At 40.1% G+C, this 17,488-nt stretch overlaps 2 protein-coding genes across 2 annotated transcripts; both read left to right on the top strand.

Annotated features, from left to right (window-relative positions):
- Positions 1-1,163: 1,163 nt before the first annotated feature.
- On the top strand, positions 1,164-9,403 carry GCK72_010873 (uncharacterized protein; the record flags this gene model as incomplete). Its single annotated transcript, XM_053728076.1, has 10 exons — positions 1,164-1,184; positions 1,234-1,336; positions 2,156-2,397; positions 2,451-4,334; positions 4,644-7,820; positions 7,880-8,074; positions 8,132-8,269; positions 8,312-8,919; positions 9,108-9,234; positions 9,281-9,403. The coding sequence occupies 10 exons, from the start codon at positions 1,164-1,166 to the stop codon at positions 9,401-9,403; spliced, it is 6,618 nt and encodes a 2,205-aa protein (XP_053587653.1).
- An 826-nt stretch (positions 9,404-10,229) lies between these two features.
- Positions 10,230-14,932, top strand: GCK72_010874 (uncharacterized protein; the record flags this gene model as incomplete). Its single annotated transcript, XM_053728077.1, has 9 exons — positions 10,230-10,265; positions 12,420-12,739; positions 13,239-13,639; positions 13,704-13,849; positions 13,897-13,944; positions 14,332-14,438; positions 14,484-14,562; positions 14,610-14,774; positions 14,819-14,932. The coding sequence occupies 9 exons, from the start codon at positions 10,230-10,232 to the stop codon at positions 14,930-14,932; spliced, it is 1,416 nt and encodes a 471-aa protein (XP_053587654.1).
- Between the last annotated feature and the right edge of the window lie 2,556 nt (positions 14,933-17,488).

The raw sequence follows: 17,488 nt of genomic DNA on the forward strand, positions 1-17,488 counted from the left end.
GTCAAATTTCCTGCAAAACAAAAAAGTATTTCTTATCCGTTCTAGATTTTCACTTACATATCAATATCCGGAATGAGAAAGAAAACAAAAAAAGAGAACAGACTTTCATGTTCTTTGTGAAAAACAGAGTGGGTTGATATGGCAACCCTCCACTCTTCCTCACTCTATTTCTTATCAAGACAGAATTCGAGTGAGTGAGAGAACGGCTCTTGTTTCAAAACGAACGAAGAACGGGGGAGAATTGTCTGTCTGTGTCTGTCTTCTAATAAACCAGAAACAGAAGACGAAAGCGGAGCACACTTTTACATAAAGAAAGGAGTCTGGGTGCATGGGTGTATGGGTGTGGTGTAGCCGCTATGAGAAATCTGAGAGTGAAATTTTGGTGGAGGGGGAAATTAGAACTAGCCGTCTTTCTTGGATTTCGGTGGGAAAGGTGGAGCCGAAATAATAATTTGCACCTGTTTACTCACTTTTCTGATTGAAAAATATTTGTATCCCTTGCTTGTTTTATAAACAATCTGGCGTACCGCTGGCGCGTGTTTTTCTAAAAATTGAAGGCTTCAAATGTAGTCTGTTTCTGTCTCAAAGATCTGTTTATCTGGTGTACATTTGAAGTTGAGGCTGGGGAGTCTTGGACGCGTTTTTCTACTTTTGATCATTGAGTTCAAGTCGTCATTTGACATAATGTAGTTCAGTTATATGGCGAGTCTGGCGCTTGAGAGTTTTTTTTTAAATTCCACTACAATGCGGATTTTTAAAAACTACTAGTTCGACACAGTTCTTACAACTGCGCTCCACCGAAATGTTCTTGAAAAATGTCTATTTTCTCTGTGTCTCTCAATTTTGCACACAACTATCTTCGGTTTCGGTAGAGCGCGGTTGTAAGAAGCGTGAAGGGCTAATAGAACATTTGCGTTCTCAATTTAACCATCAAGAACTATATATGAACCTGGCGTATCTATAAGACGTTTCCGAGAACGGAATTGTAATTTTGAAATTTCTCACTTCAAATAACTTACCCTTCCTTAATATCAGGAGTGGCAGTGTGCTGGTGCGCCTTGCACGTGTTTCCAACTTTCTCGAAATTCTTCTAAAAAGTTGTAATTTTTCAGGTTGTTGCAAACAATTCACAATGCGGAAATTCGAAACGGATACGGTATTCGATGCAACAGGGGAAGGATGAGGTAAAAATTATAAAAATTACAGTTTAAAAAATTCTTGACATATTTTCAGTATCTATCAATCGACTCGATGTCTGGAACAGTTTGCATCCAAAAAATGTTGGACTATGAAAAGGAGAAAAGCTACCAAACGACAGTAATCGCAACGAATGCAAGTGAGTATACGAAATGAAAAAAGAAAAAAAGTATACGAAACGAAATCTTGAATTTTCGAAATCAGGTGTCTCCTGCATTTATATACATAAATATGAATGACATATGCTTATAAATCACCATAGAAACAAAATTAAAGGGTTGTTTGTGCCTTGGAGAAGAGGCGAGAAAACTAATTATAGGGCAGGGGGAAAATTGGAAATCGGGGAGAAGAGAAATTTCTTGAAAAATCTCGAGAGGAGTTTCTATGAGTATAAAAGTCTTAAAAGGTTACTTTCATTTCGTGGGAACCTTTGAGAGGAAACGCACTGAAAGTATATATAGCGAGAAATGGAGATAATGCAATTTCCGGCTGGTTCTTTGGTCACTTTTTGACCGGAATTTAGGTTGAAGACGGAGCTTTTGTCATGATTTTTTGTTACTTCAGGTGCAATGCATCTAGTGCTCGTGAACTTTGGAACATGAGAATGGATGCTTTGTATTTTAAACAATTTTGGTATTGATTTACGGCGATTCCTTTAGATTTACGAACTTTAGACGTAGATTTTCGCGGATGAATGTCGAATTACGGGGTTTCTGTAGACTGGAGAGCAATTACTGTATACAGTAACGGTAGATTGTAGATTTACGCTTTTTCATGCCCATTTACAAGCTTACTGTATGCCTACGATGAGACACTACAGTTTACTCCCGGCATGCAGAAAAGTACAATCATGATAAGAGTCTTGCCCCGAAAGCGAATTTGCTGTCCCTTTAATATTATGAAACTTAAAAAATAAACTTTTGCTATCAAAATTCTTTAATATTCATCAAAATTTCAGATTCTGAAACCTCAACCAGTCTTATCTCAATCCGTCTCAAGGATGTCAATGACAACTGGCCAGTATTCTACCCCAACGAGTATCATCTCACAATCCGTGAAGGTCCAAAACCATCGGAACCCCTCCTGGTTGTCTCTGCTTCAGACTTGGATTCGGGACATTTCGGAGAGGTTTCTTATCAGATTCTAAGTGAATCCACCTCGTTTTCTATCAATTCAATGACTGGGGAGGTTTTTGCAAAGGTATAGAAATTTCGTTTGAAAAAAAGTGCCTAATCTATTTTTTCTTTTTGCAGAAAGATCTATCGCGTGGTCGCTTCCATCTTGTCGTGAACGCTAAGGATGGTGGAGGTCAAAACTCGGAAAACCCCGCCAACATTCACATTACAGTAATCGACAAGGACTCCAAGACACCCGAGTTTTCACGATCCAAATATGAAATCCGAACTACCGAGGATATTTTACCGGGTATCGCTATAGGAAGTGTTGCGGCGATGTCTGAGGGACGCATCAAATACTCGATATATTCTGGAGACCCTGAACACAACTTCTCTATTGATGAAGACACTGGAAAGATCTATGTGACAAGATATCTTGATGCTGATGTCCATGATACCGTACTCCTGAATATTCAAGCGACGATGGATGGAGGGCAGAGTAATCAGACACAAGTGTTGATCTCCATTGATGATCATAACGACAACGCCCCGATTTTCTCGAATGGTCTGGTGGAAATCTCAGTGAGAGAGGATACTCCAATTTCTGAACCATTTTATATTGTCCATGCAACTGATAAGGATAAGAAGAAGAATGGGCAAGTGAAGTACTCAATAATATCCTCTCACCCGGGAAGCTCCATTGAGATTGATCCTCACACTGGACAGCTTTCGACGTCATCTGAATTCGATTACGAGTCGGTTCGAAACTTCAAAATTCGAATCAAAGCTAGCGATATGGGAATTCCATCGAGATCCTCAAATATGACTCTGTTCATTCATATCAATGATGTCAATGACAATTCTCCAATGTTTGAGAAGACTGCATATTTTATGGATGTGCAGGAGAACTCTCCACCGAAGACAATTGTTGGAAAAGTGGTGGCCACTGACTTGGATAGTCTGGAGAATGGACAAATCAGTTATAGAATTACAAATGGTTCAGAATATTTCGGAATCGACGAGAAGCTTGGAAACATTTACACGAAGAAATCGCTGGACCGAGAAACGATCAGTCACGTAGATGTTACTCTTGTGGCAGAGGATAAAGGGATCCCACCACGATCTTCAAGTGTTCATGCTCGGATTACTGTACTTGACGTGAATGACAATCCACCATCATGTCTGTCTATCACTCCTATCGTAGTCCCAGCCAACTCTCCACCCTCAACTGCCATCGGAACTATTGTTGCAAGTGACCCGGATAAGGGGTTGAATGGATCTGTTCTCTATCGAGCTCAGCTACAAAGTAATCTCTTTGTGGTGAAATCAAATGGTGATGTCTATCTCAGAAGACAGCTCAATGCTTCCGATGAACATCATCAACGACTTTCTGTCATAGTGTCCGATCAAGGAATCCCAAGGAAGAGTACGGTATGCCACGTGGCAGTTCGGATAGCCAAGGGGTCTTCTGATATTGTACTACAAGAACCCGTGCAGAGATACGTGGAAATTCCCGCTGCATGTGCTGCGAAGTGTCGATTGACTGTCTTCAATGCCACAGGAGTAACCACGTGGCAAATCCAAAGTTCGGATATTTCAAACCACTTTGCAATCAGAGATGGAGTACTGTCTATGGTGTCCCAACCAAATCATCGACCACCTTACTCTCTTGGCATCGTGCTAAGTGATAGGAATGATAGACAGAAATCAATTCAATTGAGAATAGTAGCAACTGGTGAAGCTGCTAGTAAAGAAGAAATCATTCGGATTTCCGACACGAATAGTATCGGATCAAAAATTGGAAGACTAGGAGAGAAATCACCGGATTCCTCGTTCTTCTACAGATTTTCTTCTGGAAATGAGGAGAATTGTCCATTGGAATTGGATCAGACCGGTGGGGTACTGTATCTTGCTGAAGGGATTCGAGGGATTCGAAATGCGATGGAAAGCAATTTTTCTTGCTTCTTTGAGAAGTTCAACTCAACTGATGGAAGTGTGGATGAGATGAGAGTGGATTTGGAGGTGAGCGACACCAAAAATTAATTTCTTAGCTAAAAATTATTCAAAACCGAAGTTTTGAAACTTTGTAAAACTCACAAAAAGTAAAATAGTAGTCTACAAACTCTACTTCCGAGCCAATCTTTTTGAAACTGACATTTTTGAATTCAGCTTTTCAAAATTATAATAATAGTCCTGCCACGAAAACTACAGTAACGTGAGTTCAAAGGCGCACTCTCTAGTTTCGCGTCAAGACCCAACTTGCTTCAAACTTAGGTCAATTATTATTTTCTGAAAACTCTTGATGATGAATTTCAATTGGAATATTTCCAGATTACGCGTTCAAAATCCGACAAACCCCAATTCGACACCCGCCACCTGGCAGTCCATGTTCGTGAGGACACCTCAACCGGATCCATCATCACTACTGTAAATGCAACAGCCAACGATGATTCAACCACTCCGATCAGCTATCGGTTCCCATCACAAATTGATACATTCGCTATTGATCAATTCACAGGAGATATCACTCTGGTGGAGAGTTTGCATTGGCATGTCAAGCCTATCTATCATCTTATTGTCGAAGCATTCACCACGGGTCCTGGCACGACTCTATTGGTTACTGTAGATGTGGAAGACGTGAATGATCATTCTCCATTTATTGTGTCTCAACCTACAGTACTTCTCCCAGCAAGTTATCGAAAAGGAGATATGGTACATCGAGTTGTGGCAATCGATTTGGATCAAAACCCGAAGATTTCTTATAGCATCCAAAACTACTCCGAGCCAGTGGAAGCTTTGAGAATTGATTCTGATTCTGGAGAGATTACAATTCTATCATCTGAAGGTTTTCCAGAGACGATTACAGTAAGGGCAGATGATGTGGCAGATCCAACGAAATATGACGAGCAGAAAGTGTTGATCAAGGCATCGAATATATCAAAGAGTCACTGGCACTTCTTCGACAATCAGAAGAGTACTGTAGCCATGGAGACCAACACCCCGAAGGATACAGTAATCCAGAAATTCAAGGAAGAAGGCGGAGTCAAAATGAAATTAGTCCCCACCTCCCAGTTCTTCGAGCTCCAAGGGAATCAGCTAGTTCAAAAGACAGTTAACGTGGCTGCCGGCACCTATCGGCATACTGTAGTTGCTGAAAAAGAGGAGGACTTGATTGACTGGACTGTACTGGAAATAGAAGTTCCACCAATGTTCCAAGACCCACCGAAGATCTCATCGACGTCGTGTGGAGTGGTTACGGTAGAGGAGAATATGGACTTGAAGAATTTCAAGAGAATTATGGCAACTGGAATGACAAACTCATCAAGATTCAGATTTCAAGGAGCCTCTGATAGGTTCACCATTGATTCTATAACCGGAGACATCTCTGTGACCTCTCTGGACCGGGAGTCTGCGCAAGAACATCTTCTCGTCGTCGTTTTATCAGATGCCGGCAGGAATGACTCGTGCACCGTCCGGGTTACTGTAGCTGATCAGAACGACAACAAACCTCAATTCGACGCGAACACCCCGTCAGAAATTTCCATCAATGAAAGTTCTCAAGTTGGAGATGTTCTCTGGAAGTTCCATGCATCTGATATGGATATAGGGTTGAATGGAAAACTATCATTTGAGCTACTGGAGGATCCCTCGAAATCATTGGATTTGGTGCCGGAAACTGGCGCTCTGGTTATCCGGAGACTTAGCCAGAAAGACACGTGGCAAATCAAAGTACGAGTGATGGATCACGGATATCCAATTGGATTGGGAACAGAGAGAACGATCAAGATTCTGAACTCCCAAAGACCTCCGGCAAATCAACAAGAACCTATCGAATTTCTGAGACAAACTTATATCAGCTCGATCGATGAAAGTCTACCACGTGGACAGTTTGTATCAAAGCTCGAAACTTCTGGAGTAGCTGGAATCACTTATAGCATTGTTGAAGGGAATACTGACTCGGCGTTCTCGGTTGACTCGGATGGAGTGATTAGAACAAATCTGGAACTCGATAAGGAGATTCAGGATAAGTATAATCTGAAAGTGATTGGAATAGTGAATCCAGGAGGTAGAAGTTCTACACCAAGTCAAATTACAACTCGTATCAATGTTCGTGTCAATAATCTCAATGATAATCTACCTTCATTCCCGCAAACTAAACCGAGACGTGTCGCCGAGACGTTAAAAGTTGGAAGCTACGTGGCTACAGTAGGAGCAAAGGATGTGGATCAACTTGCAGTTCTACAGTACTCTCTGGAAGATCAAAAGGACTCAAAGTTCGAAGTTGACAGATTCACTGGAGTGATTCATTTGAAAGAATCCTTGGATTATGAGACTTTGAAAGAGCACACACTTCATTTGAAAGTCACAGATGGACAATTCGAGGCCAAGACCAATCTGACGATATTCGTATCAGATGTCAACGACAATCCACCAAAGTTCTCAAAAGACTTCTATCTCTGCCACGTGTCACCGATGACCTACTCGCCAGGCTTACCGTTTGCCAAGATCGAAGCGACCGACCAGGATTCTCAAAGCTCTCAGAAATTGACTTACTCACTATCCCCTGATTCATCTTCCATTTTCAAAATCTCATCCGAAGATGGTTCTCTGTCAATGAAGGTTCTTCCCCCATCAGGAGAGAGATATCTGATTACTGTAACTGCAACGGATAATGGGATACCAAGTTATGCGACGAGTGTGCCTGTGCAAGTAGTCATTGGAGAAGCGATGCCGACGGAGAAACCAGTTTTCGAGAGACAAGAGTTTAGATTCGAAGTCCTTGAAAACTCAAAAGTTGGGCTGCAAATCGGTAACCTCTCTGGAGAAACCCGCGAGTTTCTCTACCGTATCCAAGATCCGGAAGCCTCGAAAATCTTCCATGTTGACAAGTTCGGGCGACTTTTCGTTGCGGGATCCATCGATCGAGAGCATAAAGCTGCTTACACTTTTACAGTGGAAATAGAGAATGAGATGATGTCGCAGAAAGTGCAATGCAAGTGTCACGTCATCGTTCTTGATGAGAATGACAATTCTCCAGTTTTCACGTCTTCTGCATTCTATATTCATCTGAAGGACTCGATGACACACGGACAGACAATCGGACAGATAATGGCGACTGACTTGGATTTTGAGGAGAATGGAAGAGTCAGCTATAGGATTCTCAGTGGAAACGATTTGAACATTGTCACTCTCAACACAGATTCTGGAGCAATTCAGATGAATGAGTGGAATGACGCCCAGTTAGATGTATTTCCGAATGCCACTTGGCAGATTCTAGTGGAAGCTCGAGATCATGGACACCCTTACAGAAGTACCGTTGGTACCATTTCAGTATCCTTGAAGATGTCATCATGGAGTGGCTCCGCCCCCTTCTTTGTTCTTCCGGTTTATGAAGTACATGTATTGGAAGATACTTCGATTGGGACAGTTGTGCAGAAAGTGAGAGCAAGTAACCGGTTGGGATTGGATAATAAGGGGTTACTGTACTCGTTGAAGGAACATCAGGGGGTGAGTTGGAACTTTTGATTTTGGGTTTTTTTTGAAACTTATGAATGGTTCATTTTCAGAAACTCTCAATCGACGTCAAGACAGGAGAGATCACGTTGAAAACTCATCTGGATTGGGAATCAGAGCCACTTATCTCAATGTATCTATCGGTTTCCGATGGAAACGGTAGATCAGCAGTAGTCCCGTTGAAGATAGTCGTTGAGCCGGTGGATGAATTCGCTCCGGTCTTCACGAAGTCTTCGTATACACTGCAGGTAAAAGCTGAAAACAATAAAACAATATATCAGCATTTTTTAATGACCGTTTTCCAGATTCCAGTATCCACTCCTGCTGGCGATTCCGTTGGTCAAATGCAAGCTATCGATGAGGACGGTGGACCACATGGAATTGTTAAATATGCGATTTCAGATAGACAGAATACAGTGTCAATTGAGGAGGACACTGGAATAGTGAGTTGTCTTTTTTTGCGACCCACCCTGTTTTCATTTCAGATCCGTCTCCGCAAATCGCTCTCCCAGCGTCGCAACCTCACAATCGAACAGATTACTGTAGTGGCCTTCAGTAGCCCCAACAAACAATCCAAAACTACAGTATACCTGGAAATCGGACCATTTGATCTGCAACCGTCCCTTCCGAAACTGTTGCTTCATTCGAAGCCTGTCCAAATCGCAGCGGCCTCCCTTATTCTTTTACTACTACTTCTGATCATTGTCATATGTGTCTGTATGTGCAAAACTAGAAGGAAGAATAAGAAAAATGAGAAGCCCGATGTCATCTGCACGGTCACAACATCTGGAGACTCCCAACGACGACGGTCGTCTACTCAGAAGCCGACACTTCAGAAGCAGGTGTATTCAGTGAAGACTGGAGAGATTCGAACTCTATCTGGAGATATCCCCGGCCCACATCATCATCATCCAACCAACTCCATGACGTCATCTGTCTCCACATCATCAGATGCACTTCGTATGATTCGAGGAAGCTCCAGAAGCCAGATTGATTCTGGAATCGATCCGGATAATGTGTCGATTAATTCTTCAGTAACCGATTATCTGGTGTCACTGGGTGTGAATGCTAACCCGATTCCTCCAAGGATAAGGTGAGATTTGTGTTTAAAGTCATTCCAGCAAGAAAATTGGAAAACAAATTACAGCAAATTCTGGTACTATCCAACAGTAAGTTGTAGTTTCTAGCAGCTTAATCTATCCTTTTATACATAACTAAACTTCACCTTTTCAACCCGCCTAGAAATTTCCTGAAAATCATTAATTATTTTATTGGTTTCAGGCCCAATACGACATACGACTCGCTGATGAACGAGTACATATACGCACGCGTCGAGGACGTTCTTCCACCCGGACCAATCAGTTTGACGACGCCAAACCAGCACTCACTTCTCAGACAACCACTTTCGGTGAGTCAGACTGGCCTAGTCCACCAACTCTCATTCTTATTTTCAGACCGCCTCCCGCCGCCCACCGCCCATAGTTCCGTCGTTTGAACCACTCACTGAAATTTTCAGTGAAATTGTGGAGATGCGGAAAAACGAGGGACGAAAAGAATATGTTCAAGTCGAGATTTAGTATTTTTAGTACATATTTTTCTAGACCTTTTTTTATCTAGTCTTGTCAAAAAACTCCCATTCCTCAATCTTTTTAATACGGTTTTCTCTATTCAATATTTCGAAAATAATCAATATTCATTCCATCCAATCTCAGGTTTTTCGAGCTTTCCGCCTTTCTTTCGTTTCCACCATATTTCTTCTTGCCTTACTTTTGCAGTTTGTTATTTCTTTCCTGCCTGTTTCATTCAATTCTGGTGCTTTCTTTTCTTTCAATAAACACATTTTAAATTTACTTGATGGAGTTTGGGTAGATAAAATGGTAATGTGCATTTACCAGTACATGATATTAAGCGGTCGAATCCGACAGTGGGGAAGGCTCCTCAGGATGGCTTGAACCGCAGACACGTGTAAGTTTCCACAATTTTAAAATTAACCATGTTGTAGAGCGCTTCGAAATCTTTCATTTGAGTTATTTTACGTGAAGAAATTCCTCTTCTGAGAGAAATGATAAAAACTTTTATCAGGTCGACCAGTCGGAGCAAGCGACATGCACACTCCACTGTTTTCATGACCGGCTGAGGAAAAGGAAATAACTCTTCTGCCGGAGCCAATGTAAGCCTACGAACACGAGTTTACAAAGTGTTTTGATGTCATTTTGACCACGGGCATGTCAAATCACAAAACATTTCCTCAGATATTGCCCTTTTTTCCTCAGACATATTTCATTTTTCCTCAGATTTTTCCTTTTTTCCTCAGACCGGTCATAAAACGTGTGGGGGTGCTTGCTAATTGTAAGTGTGTTCTTCGATTAGTCGATGATAGATCAGTCGTTCATTCATTTCATTATGGAGAATCGTTTCACTGGTATTGTGGTTGGAAAGGTAAGATTTTTACATTAAACAATGTTTTACTATTACACTTTGCTTTAAATATTCCATGAGACCCTGAAAAGTGTAATATCATAAAATTCTCCCATCTCAAATCTAATTCTAATCCAATCGCCAACTGTGCAGTGTTCAACGGAGCTAATATCCCGCCAGTCACCCAAATCCGTGATCTCGGAATAATTTTCTCGGGAAATCTGGTCTTCAATGCTCATATTAACACCATTGTTGGAAATGCACAAAGAAGAATCAACGTTCTCTTCAACATATTGAAACATGCGCCTCTGGAAATTTTCCTTAAATGCTTCATTATATACGCCCGACCATTATTGGAATACGGATCTGTAGTCTTTTCTCCAGTCCTTAAAGAACTCGTCAGAAAAATTGAAAATGTTCAGAAGTCGTTCATTTATAGATGCTATAAAAAATTCGGAAAAGTGTACAATGGATATTTCAATGCAATTCAGGAATGCGGATTCGAATCCTTAGAATATCGAAGACTATTAGCTGATTTATCATTTATTTACAAATGCTTAGTTACAAAGGACGTCGAAATGCCGAATCATCTGTTCTATACTTATCCGAAGCTGAGCCATTTAAGGAGACACAAATACTATGTCAGAACTACTCTCCCGAACAAATATAAATGTTTTTCCCAATATCTATCCATTCGATCCCTTGCTTGTTGGAATTCTCTTCCTGAGAGTATTTTTATCTCTATCCCTACACCTGATTGCTTTAGAACTCGGCTTCGTGCCCTTCCATTACAAAACTATCTTACTCTTAGCGATCTTAATTACTAGTTCTTATCTGCTCAGCTCTCTACCCTTGTCTCATACCCTCTCTCCCACCGTATTGTATTCACCACTCATCACATTCCGTTTTCTTGCCTCATTACCCAACAAAACAGCCCGGTCTCTTCTACGTATCCTTCTTACTCTATCCTTGTATTATTATCTTCTGCAATTGTTCCCGACCATCCACCACCCTACATAAACCTCAAAGGTGATCGGAGTAGGAATGCGAAGTAGCTTTAGGATTCTCACAGCAATCCACTTGGACACCTTGTCTAAGGCTCTGAGCACCCAAAAGCGAAGGCATAATATCTCTCAAAGTAGCTCTGTTGTTGGGTCGGCCGCTGCCAGGCTTCCCCTACCAACGAGTGAAATGATTGTTTCAGACGTTGTCTTACCTTCCTCCGGTAAAATCGCCCTATTTCTTCTCCATACAATCTCATTAACTGGTGGTCTGGCCCAATTGCTCATTATCTACGCCCCCTCGCTTCCTATATTATTTATCTTCTACCATACCTTCATTCTTCTTCCTATCTGTTTAAATCTTCTATAATTATCGTACAGTTTACATTCTTCTTATCCCCTTCACCTCTATTCATGTATTTCTCCGGTTATCTCCCTTTTTCTGGTGTAGCATAAGTGGCATGTTCCCTCCTACAATAAATAAATACAAATACAAATACCTACAAAATATATCATATTTTGCCTTTTTCAGTTGCAAATGCCCAACTTTGAGAGTGTGTCATAATAAAACAAAATGTCCCACAAAATAACTTTACATGAGATCGAACAGACCAAGAGTAGCACTCCATTTTTGTAGTTGGCACTCAACTCTTGGTCTGTTTGATCCCATAAATAATGTTTTGTGGGACAGTTAGTTTTACAATGAGACACCCTCATAGTTGGACATTTTCAACTGAAAAAGGCAAAATATGATATATTTTTGGCCGGTACTGTATATTAATCGAACTGGAATTCATAAATAAAGTTGTATAGAAAAAAAGAAAAAAGGTGAAAACGTGAGGATTTTCTAGTTGACCCAGCTATCAAAGTGTAAAATCTCTTGAGATTTTGTTTCTATTCTCTCCTATCCGTTTGAAGTGAGGCGATCGACACATTCATAAATCAATCTGGAGAGAAGATAAAGATATAAAGGATACTGGTGTAGCCAGTGCCACAATGCAAACAATTGATATAACAATCGTTTTCTTTTACGTTTGTTTTTGTGGTAAGTGACTCAACGATTGGGTGATTTTTGACCATTCCGTTTGTGAGTCACGCTCATCTCTTATCATTAGCAGCGGAAGTTTGTGTCCACAAAATACTGATAACAAACGTAAATTGTTTCTTCTTCTAGACTCACACCAGCCGATCACGATACTATGTTTGGTGCAAAAACTGCTTTCCCGGAATCGACGGATATCTTGATATCATCCCCGGACACCCAGTCGAAATAGGAGACTGGGTATCAATGAACTTCACTCCGAAAGATGCAAGTAGATACCTTCCCAAACAAAAAAGTCGACAAACTGGTAGATTCACCTGTAAGAATTATTCGGTGATCCGAAATGTTTTGGAGACGAGAGTGCATGAAAAATTCATTCGAATCAGGTTGGAACAAGAGTTGATTGAGAATCAGGACAGTTTCGATCATCCTGTTTTGGGAAAGGTCTGGTGGTGAGTTCAGAGGAGAAAAACCTACATTACCGCTCAACAGGTTATCAACCTTGGCTGTTTTCAGTGGAAATTGACCAACTTGGACAGTGTTTTTCGGTGTCACCTTATTGTCCGACAATCCATTTGTGTATGGGCTGAACAGAGCAAAAATAGCACATCATTTTTGTAGTTGATCATTTTTTTTTGTAGGGACACTATCTTGAAAGTTACAGGTTGTCAAAGTGAAAAGTTCTAAAATTTCGCTAATTTGCGCTGAAATTAATCGATTTCAGGGATAAATTATTTTGACAAACTGTAACTTTCAAGACAATGTCCCTACAAAAAAAGGTCAACTACAAAAATTATGTGCTATTTTTGCTCTGTTCAACCCATACAAAAGAATATTTATCGGAAAATCAAGTGACACCGAAATACAGTGTCAAAGTTGGTCATTTTCCGCTGAAAACAGCTAAAGTCTATAACATTTTGAGCGGTACTGTACATCTCATATCTCTTTCAGCAACACCGAAAGATTCAAATTCCCAACTGGTTTACATCAAATGACTATCAAAAGAAAGTTTTTAAATGAAAAAAAGATTGATAGCAGTGTCTGGGAAATCTGGGAAATTGAGCCAAAAACTGAAGTAATCGGAGTAGTAGCTGGAAAAGACCCATTTAATTTCTTTGTTACGTGTAAAGATCGTTCTCCCGGAAAGGATGTTGTTATCGAGAAAGTCCCGGAAAATCTGGATTTAACAATTGGCACCTGGGTCAAAATGATTCTACGAATTGATGAGATGAATTTTAATTTGAAGTGCTATGCATATTCGGTGATCCCGGCGGTTCTTCACACTGAAATGATTGGAGATGCAGGAAAAAAGACGCTTCAACTCAAGTTAATGTGTGAAACTGATGAGAATGGTGACATCTACAATCCAGTTATTGGTCCTATCAACTTGGAAATGCGTGATTCTTTATCGATTAGAGGTTTCCCGTAGAAAAGAAAAGCTTGAAAAATCCCGGAGATACGCCATCGCTGTTCATCGGGAGAAACCTGATAGTGACAAGGAAGTGGACAAGGAAGTGGACAAGGAAGTGCAAAGTGTTTGGCACTTGAGTTATTATGAATTGGTAAGTTATTCGAGTTTCAGTTTCAGATTGACTTGACAATATTTCAGCTCGAAGATGATTCCCTTCTACAGCTTCAAAAAACGGATGGTCTTGCTGTGAGTTCTTACTAGGGAAAATCTCCAGGGGGCCGTGGTGTTATGGGACGTGACCTATATCATTGGAAAGCTGAGAAAACGCTGATTCTAAATATATAATCAGTTTTTGCCCTCGAGGCCTGGTATACGAGAAAAACGAGGTCAAAGTTTGGGCAATGGACCGCAGCCGATTTTTTCACACGTCGGTAATAATGACTTGTTTGCGGCCCAAACGTCGGCCGCGTTTTTCTCGAATACCAGACCTCGAGGGCAAATACTGAATATATATTTGGAATCAGCGTTTTCTCAGCTTTCCAATGATATAGGTCACGAAAAATGTTCCGAATTGAGACGTACGCGTTTCTCTATTTTCCCCATGAAGCTTTAACAGTCATAGCCATATTTCAGACTCATGATCACATGCTATCCCTCCACCCATTTCTCAAAAAGGCAATCGTTGTTAAAATTGAAAACAATCCGCACAAGACCTTTGTATGGCTATTCAATAAGCATAAGTGAGTTGATTTCCTCTATTTTATAGCAGTCCTCACTTCATTCAGAGAAGCGCGTGTATACTTCAAAGTAGATAATCTACAATTGGGACAGGTCTTGATTGCACCATTCACTGATAAGGGCCAAGTGAGAAACTGAGATCTAGCTGCTCTGAAACCTCTGATCATTTTCAGAAATGGTCATCTTGGGGACCTCAATTCCTGATCGCAGATGAGTCATACGAGACAAGAGCCATTGATAGTGGTGTTGCTGATATACTCGTCAAAGCTGAAACTCTGCGGAATCCTGGCTCTCGCTATGAACATTCTTGGATTCATCATAGAGACTTTGGGAATATTGTAAGTTGGCTATTCGTAGTTTATGTCTCTCCATGAAATTCCAGATTGACAACAAGAATAACCTGAAGGAAAACGGGACGAGTGAGTACCGAATGTGGATTCGAAGAGTCGGCAAGGATTACAGACGTCGTTGGGTTGTCGTCGAACAGGTTCATTGACTATGACGATGAATGAGACAACAACAGTTGAATGATTTGCTATAACGAATATTATCCTTTTTTATTTTTAATATTTTTTTTACTCTATTTCATTTCGAAATACCTTTTTCAGACTTGCAAAATTCCTATCGGCCCGGATTTGGATTTTTGAAATTTTTTCCAAACTTGTCAAATTTCGGCCCGGCCCGGTTTCAAAAAAGGTACTATTTTTTACCAAATTGTTTGAAATTTTTTTCATTTTTACCTCAAAAGATTCCAATTTCTTGATGCTTTCAAAAAAAATTCAAAAAATTCAAATTCCGAGAAAAATTTCTATTTCGGCCCGGCCCGGTGACCATTTTGATTTTTACACTATACTTTTTTCACAACATTTTTTTCTGGAAAAAAAATTTCCGGCCCTGCCCGTTGCAAGTCTGTTTTTTTACCTTATTTTGACAAATGCCCAGTTTTTTTTTGCTATAAATCAGGTGTAATTAGAAAGGTTATTGTTTTTGTGATAAATACGGAACGGGTATAAACTGACCATGATTTGGGCGGGATTACAGGTGAAAAGTAAACGAATGGCTCTGAATTAAGAAAACAAAACTCGACAGATTCCAATGAGAGGAAAAACGAAGGTGATGGGTAGTGTAGGCAGAACATTTTTATTCCTCACTTTTCTCACTTTTTATCCCCCCGGAAGTCTAACTCCACTACATTCTAACATCAAAATGACCTTATAATTGGCCTATAATTATTTAGACTCATCACGTGACTTTTCCCAGAAGTCGAACGGCTATTAGATAGCTCGGCTCTTCCTTTTATTATCCTTCTATTTTATCTCTAAATTGGTATGAATTCATATAATTATCTTTTCTAGCTTTATAGGTAAACAAATTTTTAGAAAACTGGTAGTTGAGACACTGAAAAATGGGAGAACTCGGAGACATCTTTCCAGAAAATTCGGCTTTTCCAAAGATCTAAGAACCCAACTTCCTTTTCTCTCCCTCCAAATCTGCCCTTTATGATGGTTAACCAACTAATTCTTTAACTTTGTGCCCTCCCATACAACTCCTTTTCAGGTCACATTATTTCCACTCCCTCTCCTTCTCTTTTTCACTCAATTGTTCTTCTCTTATTTCTTCGTCTATTTTATAATTATTACATGATGTCACTTGAGTCAAAAGGTTCCCTTTTCGATATGCTTTGTTTGTCCTTTTATTTCTGAAATTGAAGTTTTTTGACGGCGAAAAAAAGAAAACGACGTGTGGCCTAAATCGGGAGGGCGATGAGTAAACAATGAGGCACGGGAGGAAAAGTTTTGAAATTGAACTTCGCCTACACTTTTTTGTTTTTGCTTGTTTTTCTGGAAATGTTTATCCCGTGATTTCTTGAACTTCCTGGGAGTTGTATTATTGGACGGTTTCTTATTTCCCTAGGAGTTCTTGGTTTTGCAGCGTTGAGTTTCAGAGCTCGTTTTAATTTAGGGGGTATTCATTACAGTATACGGTTTGGAAATAGTAAAGGGAGAGAGAGGGAGCGCAGAGAAACAAGAGTGTCTGACTTCTCTGCGCTCTCTACCTCTCGATATTCACGTCGGCTTAACGTGTTCAGCTACGGCACTGAACCATAAAAATAGTCGTTCTTGCAGTTTTTTTGGGTTATGTAGATCAAAAGTGGACCACCATTTTTGTAATTCACAACTGTTTGGTACAAGCCCTGCCTAAAAATGTATAGTCCATCAAATTATACAGCTCGAGAACAACTTCTTACGGTATGCCACTGAAAAATGAAGCTCTATTTTTGATCTACATACTCAATAAAAGCTTGGTATTGTGAGGTATCAGTGAGGCCGTTGTACATTCACAAAGTTAATAATAGTACTGTAGCAAAACGTGCAAAAAAATAGAGCTATGGCTAATCTAAAAGCCTCAGGGCCAGTCTAAATCAAAAAAAAAACCTATTCCAGCAGTTTCCCACGTTCCCATCGCATGTGAACGTGAAATTAGAGGAGACCCCACCTTATGAATAATTGAGTTCGTCTAGACTTTTGAATTCAAGACAGAAAAACAACATTGTCGAAAAAATTTTGGAGGTGAGCATTTTTCCAGCAGAATTTTAGATGAGATGATGTGTGTGCTTCTAATGTTTTTGAAGAACACCGAAGATGAAACTTTGTGTGGAGGGATACGGTATTCTGGGGTAAGATTACTGTAGATTTCGATTTAGAAGGTTTATTGGTCTACGGTACTTTTAGTTAAACTATACAAAAGAATTTTTCTAGATTTATTAACACTCACTTTTCCTTTTCTGCACTTTTCTATTCCTACCTAGTCTCCTCACGTCACTTCCAGAACACTATGTAGTTTTTGCCCGATTCTTGACCTACTTACTGATTCATTAACTCGTTTTTCAAGGCATTCAATACATAATTTTTGAATTTTCGGGTAGTACAAACAGTCGTCATTTTCCCGTAAATTGTATCCGGGCTCTTTCACATTTTTAGTCTGAAATTACGCACTTTGATCATAGTTTTTTGGTATAAATTTGACTGGAAATTTCAGATTCTTTGAAGTT

The sequence above is a fragment of the Caenorhabditis remanei genome, chromosome III (assembly GCF_010183535.1).
Source record: "Caenorhabditis remanei strain PX506 chromosome III, whole genome shotgun sequence".
In the NCBI taxonomy this organism is placed as follows: domain Eukaryota; kingdom Metazoa; phylum Nematoda; class Chromadorea; order Rhabditida; family Rhabditidae; genus Caenorhabditis; species Caenorhabditis remanei.